Source organism: Eubalaena glacialis, chromosome 9, assembly GCF_028564815.1.
Source record: "Eubalaena glacialis isolate mEubGla1 chromosome 9, mEubGla1.1.hap2.+ XY, whole genome shotgun sequence".
Lineage (NCBI taxonomy): Eukaryota > Metazoa > Chordata > Mammalia > Artiodactyla > Balaenidae > Eubalaena > Eubalaena glacialis.
In genome coordinates, this window is record NC_083724.1 from 14,282,730 (window position 1) to 14,295,842 (window position 13,113).

At 45.2% G+C, this 13,113-nt stretch overlaps 2 protein-coding genes across 4 annotated transcripts in view; one reads left to right on the plus strand and one right to left on the minus strand.

Moving 5' to 3' along the window:
* The window catches only part of STOM (stomatin), a 28,312-nt gene extending 24,381 nt beyond the window's left edge, over positions 1–3,931 (plus strand). Inside the window, exon 7 of the mRNA XM_061199992.1 lies at positions 1,857–3,931. Within this exon, the coding sequence (XP_061055975.1) occupies positions 1,857–2,051 (195 nt within the window). The 3' untranslated portion in view covers positions 2,052–3,931. The remainder of the gene's footprint in view (positions 1–1,856) is intronic.
* A 5,839-nt stretch (positions 3,932–9,770) lies between these two features.
* GSN (gelsolin) overlaps positions 9,771–13,113 on the minus strand; it is a 55,617-nt gene continuing 52,274 nt past the window's right edge. For all 3 annotated transcript variants that reach the window (XM_061199996.1, XM_061199995.1, XM_061199994.1), the window contains 4 exons: positions 12,246–12,370; positions 11,919–11,996; positions 10,736–10,796; positions 9,771–10,179 (listed from right to left, as the gene is read on the minus strand). In XM_061199996.1, coding sequence (XP_061055979.1) covers positions 10,010–10,179; positions 10,736–10,796; positions 11,919–11,996; positions 12,246–12,370 — 434 coding nt within the window. In that variant the 3' untranslated portion in view covers positions 9,771–10,009. The remainder of the gene's footprint in view (positions 10,180–10,735; positions 10,797–11,918; positions 11,997–12,245; positions 12,371–13,113) is intronic.

Below are 13,113 nucleotides of genomic sequence, written 5' to 3' on the forward strand. Positions count from 1 at the left end.
ACCTAACTACCCTTTTAGTCTTGAGGATTATGGTATCTTTACACCTCTTCTCCTAGGATTATGAATTAGAAGTAACTGCCTTGATTTGGCTACTGAATCTTTTAGGAATTAGGGCATAAGTGGATCCAAAAATTAGGTCTTGACTTGTCGCTTGCCCTTCCTACATAATTAGCCTCCGTTTATACACTCAACATATAATAGACCTTCTCTGTCTTCCTCACAATGGTCCCATGAGGTAGGTGCTATCCCATTTTAAGAATAAGAAACTGAGGCTCAGAATGTTAAATACAGTAGGTCCCCTACATACGAACCTTCAAGTTACGTACCTTCAAGTTGCGAACTTTCAAAGATGCAAACGTGCGTTCGCGTGTCCAGTCACATAAGTTAGTTCACGTGTCTGGGTTACATTGTCGTGTGCATGCATCCTCTACAAGTGGTTGTGCTTTTGCGTACTTTACAGTACTTTATAGAGTACAGTAGTACAGTATCTTTATTTCAAGCCCAGGATGTCCGGAAGCAAGTGTAGAAGCAGCGGTATATAGCCAATTGTGTTAGTTGGGTACCTAGGCTAACTTTGTTGGACTTACGAACAAATTGGACTTACGAACGTGCTCTCAGAGCGGAACTCGTTCGTTTGTGGGGGACTTACTGTAACCTTTCTGAGGACATTCAGCTAGGAAGGGTTAGGTTTGCAATTTGAGCTTAAGACCATCCAAACTCCAAAGCCCCTGCCCTCCCCACCACTCCAGTGATCTTCAAACTTTTTGCTCATGTAACCCCTCAAAGAATTTAGAAAAACTCTACATCCCATCTCACATTTTAAATAGACATGTAAAATTTTTCATTTTGAATGTATATACTTGTCAAGCATATAAGTCCTGGCATGTTTTAAATATTGACATTTTAAAATGAAACTGTTAACATCATTCTTTTAAATGTATCCAGTGAAATTTCGATAACGTAATGATTTCATCCTCTGTTTTATAGAATGATGAAAGAATAAGTTCTTTTAGCAATTAGGAATTTTTCATTTTTTCTTTTTCTCCTTGAACTTATATTTCCATTCCAACTCCCCCACAGAGTCTTTTCCTAATATAATGTATTTTGTCATGAATTATTTTCTCACCCTTCTGGAACACATTTAGTATATAAGTTAAAATATTTTTAAAATTTCTCTGACTACAAGCAAGGGTTTCAATGAGATGAATGAGGAATGAATTCATGTCTTTGTAGATGGTGTTACTTATTGCTAGAATAAGACAAGATTCAGCATCAATGCTACTTTTCATTTTTACAGGTATGAGGAGTAAGAAACCTTATTTATATAAATAAGTAGATTGAATGGGAAGTTTTTTTTTAAGTAACTTTATACAATTCTTAGCACTCCCTCTGAATTTACGTGCTAAAAAATCCTACAGTGATCTTTCATCAAAAAATATTTTTAATTATCCATCCATCCGCTTGCAGTACAATAAGGTCCTCTTCCCTTTCTTTGAAATCAAAGAATTGGAAATCCATCTGACTTGCAAAAGGCTTTGTAACCAGTCATTGGGGTCATTCACTTTCTCAGCCCCTACACAGTATTCTGAATTGTCCCCTTGTTTGGTGCGCTAGAAATTGGAGAAAGGCAATAAATAGTAAAAGAGGATGTCTTGACCTCAGGCAGATATTCAGGCAAATCAGTTACAGGAAAAAGAACATACAGGAACTGAGTCTGGAAATTGATTTCCTTAGAACTATTCTGGCCGACTCCCAGGAAGGCTTTGTGTACCACCTGAGCTAGACGTACCCCGGTTTGAACTGCTCAGCACCCGCCGTGTTCTCTGGTTTGACTTCTCCTTGCCACTGTTCTGTAGGTCATTGCAGCTGAGGGAGAAATGAATGCATCCAGGGCTCTGAAAGAAGCCGCCATGGTCATCACCGAATCTCCTGCCGCCCTTCAGCTCCGGTACCTTCAGACACTGACCACCATTGCTGCTGAGAAAAACTCGACCATCGTCTTCCCTCTGCCCATAGATATGCTGCAAGGCGTCATAGGGGCAAAACAGTGAGCCATGTAGGCCGATGCAGAGATGAGCTCTTCCCTCCTAAGGATGAAGTGAGGACCAAACCAGCCTCTAACCCATAAGGAGGGAATAGGGCGGGAACCTTGACCTTCCTCCCTCCCTTCCTTTTTCCGTATGTTGAGTGTGATGTTCTTAGAACGTGTAGTGCTCCTAGCCACAGATGAAGGTAGTTGGCTTGTAAATACTACGTGAGAGTATGATTTATGTAAGATAATCTCTCACTCTAAAATACTTAAAAGTTCATATTTTTAGATTGTTATGCGATAGGTTAAATCCATCTTCTTTCGAATTTCATTGAGTCATTCTGTGCCCTCTATCAGCAGCCAGGCCAAAAGTAGGAAGGTAGACTATCATCCCCACCTGACATCCTGGCTGGACAAATGTTTTGCAGAGAACAGTGACCTCGGGCTACAACCAGCTTCTCTGGGCCACATGTGCCTTACTTCCGGGGAATCTCAGTTAAGGAAATTTTCCTAACATCAGTTTACCTTCTAAACTCAAACCGCCCCACCCGCACCCCCGAAGTTGCAAAATAATCCTTACTTGAGAGTAGACATTTTCTTGCCAGTACCTGTTAGCGCTGGAGAAAAAGGTGAAGATTAAGGAAAATGATCACCCTAACTCTTGAAAGACTTCTAAATCCATTGCTATAGAGGTCCTTTTAAAATAATGTGGGTGGTTTTTTCTTTTAACTTCTTTGAGCCCCTTTATGAGTAAATGATTCCTCTGTGGTCTGTCTTTCAAACCAGCGAAATACTTGTCACAAAAGTGCTTTTTTTCTCACTTTTGCCTATTTTCATATATCAGGTTCTAAATAGTTTTGATTTTTTAAAATAAAATTTTCTCTAAGTTCTATAAACCATTGTTTGTATACCCATTTGAATAGCTTAAGGGACTAGTACTTTAAAAAAATATATCTTCAGAAAACCCTTATATTTTACTGTCTGCATGCTATCGACTCGCGTACACTGTGAGCTATCTTGGTTACCATTCATTAAGTAGTGGAAGGAATTCATAGTCTCTCGGGCACACAATATCCAAGGAGCTTGGGAAGATGCTCTCAAACTTAGCATATCTATATAGGTGTAGATCTTTTTTATTTCCCTGGTGATTTTTTTTTTCTGTCGTATATGGTGATGCTGAAGGAGGAAGTGGTCAGACCTTCTGAACCACCACTGCTGTAATATTAAGAAGCACCTTCCCGTTTCACAAATGCCTGTGAAGCCAAGTAATCTGGCATTCTTCTATTGGTCTGCAAAGCCGCCTGGTGACATTTGTACCACTTCCTCTTTGAAGCTCTGAGTTCACCTAGAAAAGTCTTAAGAATAGCAGCTTCCTTACCCAAAGCTGCCCTTCATATCTGTCCTTAGCTGGGTCACTCTGTCAAATCCCAGCCTACGAGAGTCCCCTCCCCGACAGCCCATTTCTAAGGTTATTTTACAAAACCTTGAACCACCATGGATCCAGGTGCCTGGCTGAGTTCATTAGATATACAATATACAGAGCATTTTGGCTTGGAACTCAAGCTGCATTTATATTTTGAATTTTTAAATAATGATTTTCTCTCTTTTGTGAGGTGGTTCACCCTTGACCGCTGAGGACCAGGAGACAACCACATTTCCTGGCTGAAAACCTCTTGTCAGACTTAGAGGTTCAATGCTTTCTGTTCCTTGAGTCTATCTCCAGATACCAAACAGCCTTCGCTCTTCTGCCTTGTGGATTCATAGTCCAAAAGGTTGGAATTAAATTGCCTGGGAGGGAGGAGGCATAGAAGGAGCTCTAGGATGACAGCGTTAGTACGAGAGTTTTTTCCAGGTGGCCTCCCTTTCCAGTGCTGTACATAATAAAGTGTGCACTTTTACTAATTTTCTTTGGGTGAGAGAAATTTTCTTTGGGTGAGTCTGTTTCTGCCTGCATTTCACGTATGTGGATTTCGTTTTTCAGAAGTGGCACATCAGTTCCTCCAGTCCTGGACTAGCCGCTTTGGCTTCTGTGTGCTTTTCCTGGGCCAGAGGAGGAGGAGAGGCCATGGTCCATCTGCCGTCTCTCATGTCTTGGCTGCCTCTGGTGCACCTGCCTGCAGTTTCCCTGGGGAGTTTGAGATCGATGAATCCTTGGCTGGGCTCATTTCTCTTTGCCTTAATCCAGACAGGACAGGACCTCACTTCTTGCTGTCACCCAGCTAATCACACTGGCATACCCCCTACTTAAAAAGAGAAATAAATGATATAAAACTAATGGGTGTTACCTGCCACATTCAACCTTCAAAGAACCATCTTGAATTAATGGCTACTGCTTGTGACGCATTAGGTACCTGGCTCTGTGCTCAAATACTTGTACATACATTCTATCATTTTATCTTCAAAACAACTTGATGAGGGACTTCCCTGGCGGTCCAGTGATTAAGGCTTTGTCTTCCAATGCAGGGGGTGCAGGTTCATTCCCTGGTCAGGGAGCTAAGAGCCCACATACCTCAGGGCCAAAAAACCAAAACATAAAACAGAAGCAATATTGTAACAAATTCAATAAAGACTTTAAAAATAGTCCACATCAAAAAAAAGCTTAAAAAAAAAAAAGGACTTCCCTGGTAGCACAGTGGTTAAGAATCCGCCTGCCAATGCCGGGGACACGGGTTCGAGCCCTGCTCTGGGAAGACCCCCCCACGCTGCGGAGAAACTAAGCCCGTGCGCCACAGCTACTGAGCCTGTGCTCTAGAGCCCACGAGCCACAACTACTGAGCCCAAGCGCCACAACTACTGAAGCCTACGCGCCTAGAGCCCGTCCTCCGCAACAAGAGAAACCACCGCAATGAGAAGCCCGCTCCCCGCAACTAGAGAAAGCCCACGCGCAGCAATGAAGACCCAATGCAGCCAAATAAATAAATAAATTAAAATGTTTATTAAAAAAAACAGCTTGATGAGACACATTTTTAGCCATTTTATCGATGAGGACCCTGGGGCTCAAAGGTTAAAAGTTACCCAAAGTCACATGGGTAGTAAGGAGCGGACTCGGGATTTGAACATGGATCTAACGCCAAAGACTCTTAAGTTGTCTGAATGTATCCTGGCGAGGCAGTGCCTGCCTCCTCCACTTTCATATACACACCACCACCCACAGTCTTTTTATATGTAGATCATTTTTCAAGACTGTCAAGGTTCATTTGACTAGTGAAACTTTGCATTCATACCCAAGCAGGCCTTAAACTCTAGTTTTGGACCATCAGATCTAGGCTTCGGTCCAAATGAAGGAAGTAGATTGGGTGTTGGTAACCACATTGTTAGAACGTACTGGCCTGAGTGGGAGGAAACCAGGGTTCCATGGATCTTTGAAGTTTCGTGGCCTTTTAAACTATATTATCTCTGTGAGCTTCACCATGCTGGGCTTCACAAGGTTACTAGCTAGTAAATGGTGAACCACCTGTTTCCAAACTTCTTTTTAGCAGCAACCCCCTTTTTTCTATTTCCAAAGGAAACTATAAAGTAAAAGATTTAAAATGCCTCTTATCAGGATAAATTCTTAAGTTCACATTTATAATATTTACTTAATGTCAATCGAGACTGTTTTGAAAAAAATCAGAGTTACAAAAGGCAATTACAGCCTTAAATTAGGCTCTACATTCAATTTCTCCATTTTATTTCGTCTGTGATATTTGTTACCAATTTAAAAACGGAATTTGAATCAAACGTTTGTAAAATCACTGAAGCACCTCATAGAATTCTACAGACCCCAGTTTAAAAATCACTGCTCTTGATGCTTTTCCCACTACACCCTTGAACGTGTAAGGTGACCTCAGATAGGTCATACTCCTTTCTGAGCCTCATTTTCCTCACCTGTAAAATAAGAAGTTGAGTTCCACCTGTTTGGGTCTCAGACCTTTAGAGAAAGTGTTGGAAGCTATAAGCACAAATTTGTACACAACTTTAAGAGATGCACTGACCCCACCGCCATGCCTGTCCAAAGACTCGAGAACCATTGGACTAGATAGATGATCTTTAAGATCTTTCCTAATTTCAGCAGCTCTGGGCTCAGATCAGGCTGGGATTTGCCTAAAGGAGTCACACTTGCGAATAGGATGCAGCCCTTTTCAATCCACCCTATAGCCAGAGTTTGTTGACAAAGGAAATTGAAATGACTAACAGATTTCAGGAAGCTCTAGAAACTTAGTAACCATAATGGAGGCTGGGAATCTTCCCACAAAGATTCTGAAAAAAAAACAGGCTGGAAATTAAGCCCTCTGAAAATTACTAGACGTCATAAAACTGTAAGGAACCATTACTGTTCATTATTATTTTTAGCATCTGACTCCAAAAAAGTCTCCCACAAAATGGCTGTCTACCCAGTGTCCATTTACCCCCTTCCTCCTTCTTAGGAACCATGACTTTAGGTTTCTCCCCATTAGAGCTCTTATCTCAGGGGAAGAGGAATCCAATCCCAGCTCCTGTCATGAATTTAACTGGCCTATTGATAATTCTATCCCCCAGCCCATGATTTGGTCATGAATGGTCATGTTACCCCATACGGGCTCTTGAGATCTGAGGAGAGGTTTTCTATGGACTGGCGGATAGTTCCTCCTCCCTTTTCTGGGAGAACTTCTCAAAACAATCCTTTATCTTTTCCTTTGGGCACTGCCATGCATGGGTGTGACAGACAGGACGCCTACAGGTATTTCACTACCAGATCGGGAGTGGCAGAGCCAAGAGAATCAACAAGAAACCCAGACAGACCCAATGGGTTTAGTCAACCAAGATGGCCCCCTAAACTCTGCACTACCATTTATGAGAGCATATAAGTGTGCTTATGGTTTAATTTGATTTGAGTTGGTTTTCCACTGCTTATAGCCAAAAATATCCTATCTGATCCAGGGTGTAGTGGGTCTTTCCCTCCATGGTTATGTACTAAGTCCTGCTGTGGACTAGGCTCTGTGGTTTTATCAAATAATAATAATAACATTTTTACCATTTTTGAGCATTTACTATGTGCCAGGTATTGTATTAAGCATAATCTCATAAAAGTCATAGTTGGGTAGGCTCTGTCCTTATTCCCATTTTGCAGCTAAGGAAGCTACAAAGAAGTAAGATTACACTGCTGATTAGTGGTGTAGCTAGAATTTGAACCCAGGTCTGACTTCAAAGCCCCACGTTCAACCCCTATATTGTACCACCTCCAGTTAGGTACTATACGAATACAATATTACCATTTTGCAGGTGGGGAAGCTGAGGCTCACAGAAATTTTCTGTCCTATCCCTAGTGCCTTGCACACGGCCTGGCATAAATATATATCTGTTGAACTGAATTGTCCAAGATGGGATGCAGGATCCAAGCCCAGACCAACCTCTTTCCAAGAGACGCCCCCTGGGCACTTGTCATGGCATTTCGCAATGACTTCTCCACTGTAGACGATGGAATCCAACGTCTCTCAAAAACCGTCAGGAAGAGAAAAATATGTGGTTGAAGTGATAGTGTTCCTGACTCATTATTTTGTCTTTGAGAGAAAAATTGCCTCAGGCAACTTCCTTTCTCAAAGTAGGCAGACCTCTTTCTCTGAAGCCACAGACACTAATAAACCGAAATTGGCCAATAAACTGCCTTGAATGCCAAAAAATGGAAATGAAGAATGCATGGCAGGTTCACCTACCTTTGATCTTCCACAGCGAGCTGGCTCTGCCTAGACAAGCCTCCACCTTCCTCTAGTGAAGGCCCTACAAGCTCCAGGTGGTAAAGGCTGCCTTTGTTCCAGAACTTTGCATTTGTCAAGTTGATAGCTTTGACCATGAAAGTGGCCCTTTGGAGTAGAGGTAGGCATTACAAGATCAAGTTCAAACCCCTCAGCGTGGCATTTGAGGCCTTCCGTGAACTCTCGGCTTCCCCACCTTCTGCTCCAGCCCCCTGGGCTGCTGTCTGTCCCTGAGTACAACATTCTCCCTCAGAGCTCCATCTCTGTATAGCTCCATACCCTGCCTGAGATGACCTGACTCCCGCCCCGCCCCCCGCTCCATGTTTCACCTGGGAAATTCCTTCCCCACTACTCTCCTCACTTCTGCGATGAATCAGACTCTATTGAAGTAGGGCCCCTAGGGAATTTACGGTTTTAAAAACTCCCTGGGCAATTAGGGTGATCAGCCAGTTTTGGAAACAACAGTGTAAACACACACACACACCCTTCCCACCGCATAAACCCTCACACTGGTTTCTGTTTTTCCGCGGTCCTATGAACGGGAGTTTTCCCTCTGTAACTCGATGGGGATGGGTTGGGGAGGTGGCATGGAACAAAAAAGGGGAAAACGCGGAGAGAAAAGACCAGAAGGATAGAGGGGAGGGAAGGGGATCTGTCTCCCAGCAGTTCCTTGGACTGGTTTGGGATCTCCATGGAGAAAAGGTTTAGAGACGTTAAGTTCATGGAGACGTCTAAGAGGGACTTCGTGACAAACGGAGCATGAGCGAAGAGTCAGGGTCGGGGGGACCAAGTGGGACACAGAGGAAGTCCCTCTTCCACACCCCAAAGGCTGCAAACTTCGGGAGCATCCAGGGGCACCTCAAGTCAGCAGAAACACTCGTGGGAACCAGAGGAAGCGAGGAAGATCCAGGCAGATGTTACAGGGTGTGGTACCTTGTCCACTTTCTACTACAGGGAATGTAAGTGACTCAGGGGTCCAGCTGCTGGCTTTGAACTCCTGCCGACGGTGCTCCAAGGCCATGCCTCCCAATGACTGAGTGTAGTGGGGAGATAAGACACACCCCACCCCTGGGAGACCTTCAAATCCTTTGTTGGCTGATTTGACTTGGGCTCCAGAACATTTAAAATCAAACAAACATTTGTACACCAAGGTTCACAGCAGCATTATTCACAATAGCCAAAAGGTGGAAATGACCTGAGTGTCCATCGATGGATGAATGGATAAATAAAATGTGGCATATACACACAATGGAATATTATTCAGCCACAAAAAGGAATGTAATTTTTACATGTGCTGTAAAATGTATGAAATTTGAAAACATTATGCTGAGTGAAATAAGGCAGACAGAGGACAAATGCATGATTCCACTTATATGAGGTACCTAGAATAGGCAAATTCATGAAGACAGAAAGTGGAATAAAGGTTGCCAGGGGCAGAGGGGAGGGGGGAATAGGAATTATTGTTTAATGGGCACAGAGTTTATGTTGGAGATTATGAAAACGGTTTGGGTATAGACAGTGGGGACGGCTACATAACATTGCAAATGTATTTAGTGCCACTGAATTGTACATTTACAAATGGTCAAAGTGATAAAATATTATGTTATGTATAGTTTACTACAATAAAAAATAATAACAAAAATGGGACTCTATCATTAAATATTTTTCTTTTTTTACTTTGGCTCAAGGACTCCCCAAAAGCTTTGCTGAAGCTTGCTGGACTGCATGGCCATCTAAGATGCAGCCACCCAACCCCTCTTCCTCCCTCCTTCACTTGGGGTCAGACTTGCATCTCAGTCTGATGGCTCTCCAGCCTCCTGGTTCCCTCCCAATTTCCTTCCACATAAGCATTTTACCCCTAGTAAAATCGATACCCGTTTCACCTCACTGCTTCTCAGCGGACCATGATTCACACACGAGGTGAATGAAGCTCACTCACTGGTTCACAGACAGAAGCCATGCCTCCCCCTTCCCCGCCCCGGGCCCTTCTCAGAGCAATGACCAGGACAAACTGAGCCACAGCAGGGTAACACACTTCAAAAAGCTTTTTATTGAATTCAATTATTTCCAAAAGCACAAGTACTTGAGACAATTTTGCAAGGACCCTGAATTTTTGCAGGGCTGTTTTTGGCTACTGTAAAAAAGCAAACAAACAAACAAAAAACAACCACACACACACACACACCAGAGTGGCCCTGCTCGCTGTAAGGTCTCCTTGCGGTATGGACAGTTCTGAAAGGCACTGACCAGTAACAGGGTGGGGCCTTCCTCAGGCAGCCAGCTCAGCTAGGGCCCTGTCCAAGGGATCCACAGACCAATAGTTGTCATCCCAGCCAAGGAACCAGCCCACGAAGGAGGGAGGCTCAAAGCCTTGCTTCACCATGGTGATAGGGGTCCGCCTATCACGATTAGCTGGGTCTGTCTCGATGTACCGCTTAGCTGCAGACACATAGGCAGGAGAAGAATCCTTAGGGTCTCCCTCACCAAGGAGAGGTGCTTCCGTGCCTAAGATGGTTTTTGGTCCCACTGTCCCCAGTGCCCAACCCCGGCACTGGACACCACCATCCCTTAAAGGCAATGACACCCACATGACTCCTCCACCGCCCTGCCCAGGAACACGGGAAGGAACAGGGGTCACAGTTTAACCTCCAGTTTCACGAAGCTTATGTCATTTTTCTCTAGCCGTCCCCTACTGGAAGATATCGAAGAACCAGCTTTTGGGTTTCCAGCTCCCAAATCAGATCTACTCAGCTACCAGGGATCTGCTTTCCCACATCTAAATCCTGACAAGTTTGGTCCTTGGGCATTCTGGGAATCTGAAGCAGCTCCTAGCTGCTGCTTCCTTTTGGTGGTACCTAAGGCTTCCGCAGGTCACCGGGGGCTGACCACGGATGCGAAAGTCCCCACCCCACGGTCACAAACGCCCAGACCCGCACAGGAAGCTGCTTCCACCCCACTGCATGACACAGACCCACAGGCACCCTTGGGTCCTCACCAGAGGTCAAGGCTTCCGTCTTTTCCTCTTCTTGAGAATCCTTTCCAACCCAGACAAAGACCTGGAAGAGAGGCGCGAGATGAAATGGCATGAGGCATGCTGACTCCACGCGCTCCTGGAGGAAAAGCGGGAGGTTCCAGGTGTGGACCAGACACCCCCTCCGCTGACAGAGTCCACGGACCGTGACTCCAAGGATTTGGAACAGAGACGGCAAACTGGTGACCTACAACCTGCTCTGTAGGCCCACCCACCCTCTGGGGGGTGGTCTGCAATGTCTTTTTAGACAAATTGAGTGACTAGCGGATTACATTCAATCCAGACTTCCAACTTCCCTTGAAAACGGGGAGGATCTGGCAGCTTCACCCGCACGTGGATGACGAAGCTGAGCAGCAGGTGCTCCTCTCAATGGCAAGTTCCAGTTTGCCTCAGACTCCACCATGCCTTCATGTCTCCCCAGCTCAGCCTGCTTCACTCACTAACATTGCCAAGCAGGTGCCGTCAGCCACTGAGGTTGAGACCCCTCTCTAGAAGTTCAGGAAGGATCCCTTTCCGGGCATTTACTTGTTCAACAAATGAGCAGCCTAACATATGCTCACTGGTTTCTTCACCCAACGAATATGCATTAAGACTCTTTATTGGCATTATGTGCCAGTCTCCGTGTGTCTGAGCCAACACGGTCTAAGGCTTGGAATAAAAACAACTCACCACTGCTACCACCATCTTGGATCTTATGACAAGCTTGTTACACCAAAAAATCTATCCAGCTGATTTTTATGTATCATTTATTTTGATGTGTATCTAAAATATCTTAAAGAGCATGTCATTGATAAGATGGTATTAGACAATAAAATGCCAGACTTTCTCGCCCTTACTTATTTACAAATGTGTTCCCTACTGCAATACATCAGCCCCTCAATACCAGGTATTGTGACTGTACTGCTCAGCACAGGACTCCCAGCATCACAGCATTTTGCCTGGAAGACAGTGGTGCTTCATAAATGTTGGCTGAGTGAGGGAATAAACAGATGAACGCACAGATTAAGTAGTAAATGGAACAAAGTTGCCAGCAGCTGAATGGCTAAACTGCAAACCTTTTGGTACTGATCTTCCAACTGGGGAGCCCAAGATGAGGAAATGGAGGCTCAGAAAGGGAAAGTGACTTGCAGCACAGTGCTTCACCCACCTGGTCCCAGGTGTCCAGAAGCATGACATCATCGGTGGCCAGGTCTTCCTGCATGAGCTCGCCAGGGACCTCTTCGATCTGGGAAGGAATGGAAGAGGTTAATAACAGCGCACCAGCAAAAAACAGCCGTTTTCCCCCTGGGTAGGCCTGCTCTATCTGCCCCCTTGAGTGAGCTGCAGAGCTGGCTCCAACCTGCATGGGTCTATGCTGGTCTGTCAGAAGGGTACTCTCCCTGCCCCTGCTGTGGATGCAACAGCTCCGCTCCCTGGAACACACCTCCCAAGGGGCGAGCAGAGGGGGCGCCCTCCGCCCTCCGCTGGGACTCACCACAAAACGTCCGATCTTGTTGGAGCAGGCGAAGAGGCGAGGAGGGTGGGCATCCATCTTCTTGTCCTTCAGCCGTGGGGACGTGCGGTAGGCGGCCTTCCCCCCCAGGGCCTCCCAGAAGCTGTCTGTGAGGGGAGGCCACACCAGTTACCAACTGACACCACCCTCCCCCCTCCAGCACTTCTCCTTAGACCCTGGGACAAACCCTGCCCTAGCACAACCAACTGCTCTCAATCCGCAGCCTGCATCTTAAAATCCCAGGGCGCCAAAGAAGGAAGGGGCCTGAGGGATTCGACGGTGATGAAACGGAGGCCCAGAGAGGGAAGACTTGGCAGTGGACACACAGCCAGAACTACTTCTGGTTTGAGATTGACGACAGCACCGCAGGATGGGGATAATTATCCCCGCTCAACATATGAGGCGGTTGAGGCTCAGAGAGGTTAAGCAACTCACCCAACATCACACAGCTAGTATGCTGTAAAGCCACCTTACCTGACGTCACGTATCATTTCCACTATACCTGCTCTGTCCACATGTGCTATTTAAATTTAATTGCATTTTCCCACCAGTCACATTTAAATATTCATTAGCCTAAACATGTGACTAGTGGCCACCAAATTGGACCTGGCAGACATAGAACATGTCCATTCTCTCAGAAGGTTCCAGTGGACCGTGCTGCTCTAGACAGAACTACTCTTCCCCATTTCTGCTAAGCATCAAGCAGGAGGGATTGGGCTTAAAAGTAAGAATGGAAAGACCTAGGGTTGGCATAACAAAGGTGTTCCTGACCCATGATCTGGAAACAAAGCAGGCTTGTGGCATTGTGACCCCTCTTCCAGCTGACTTCCCCACCTGCCCCAGCCCACAC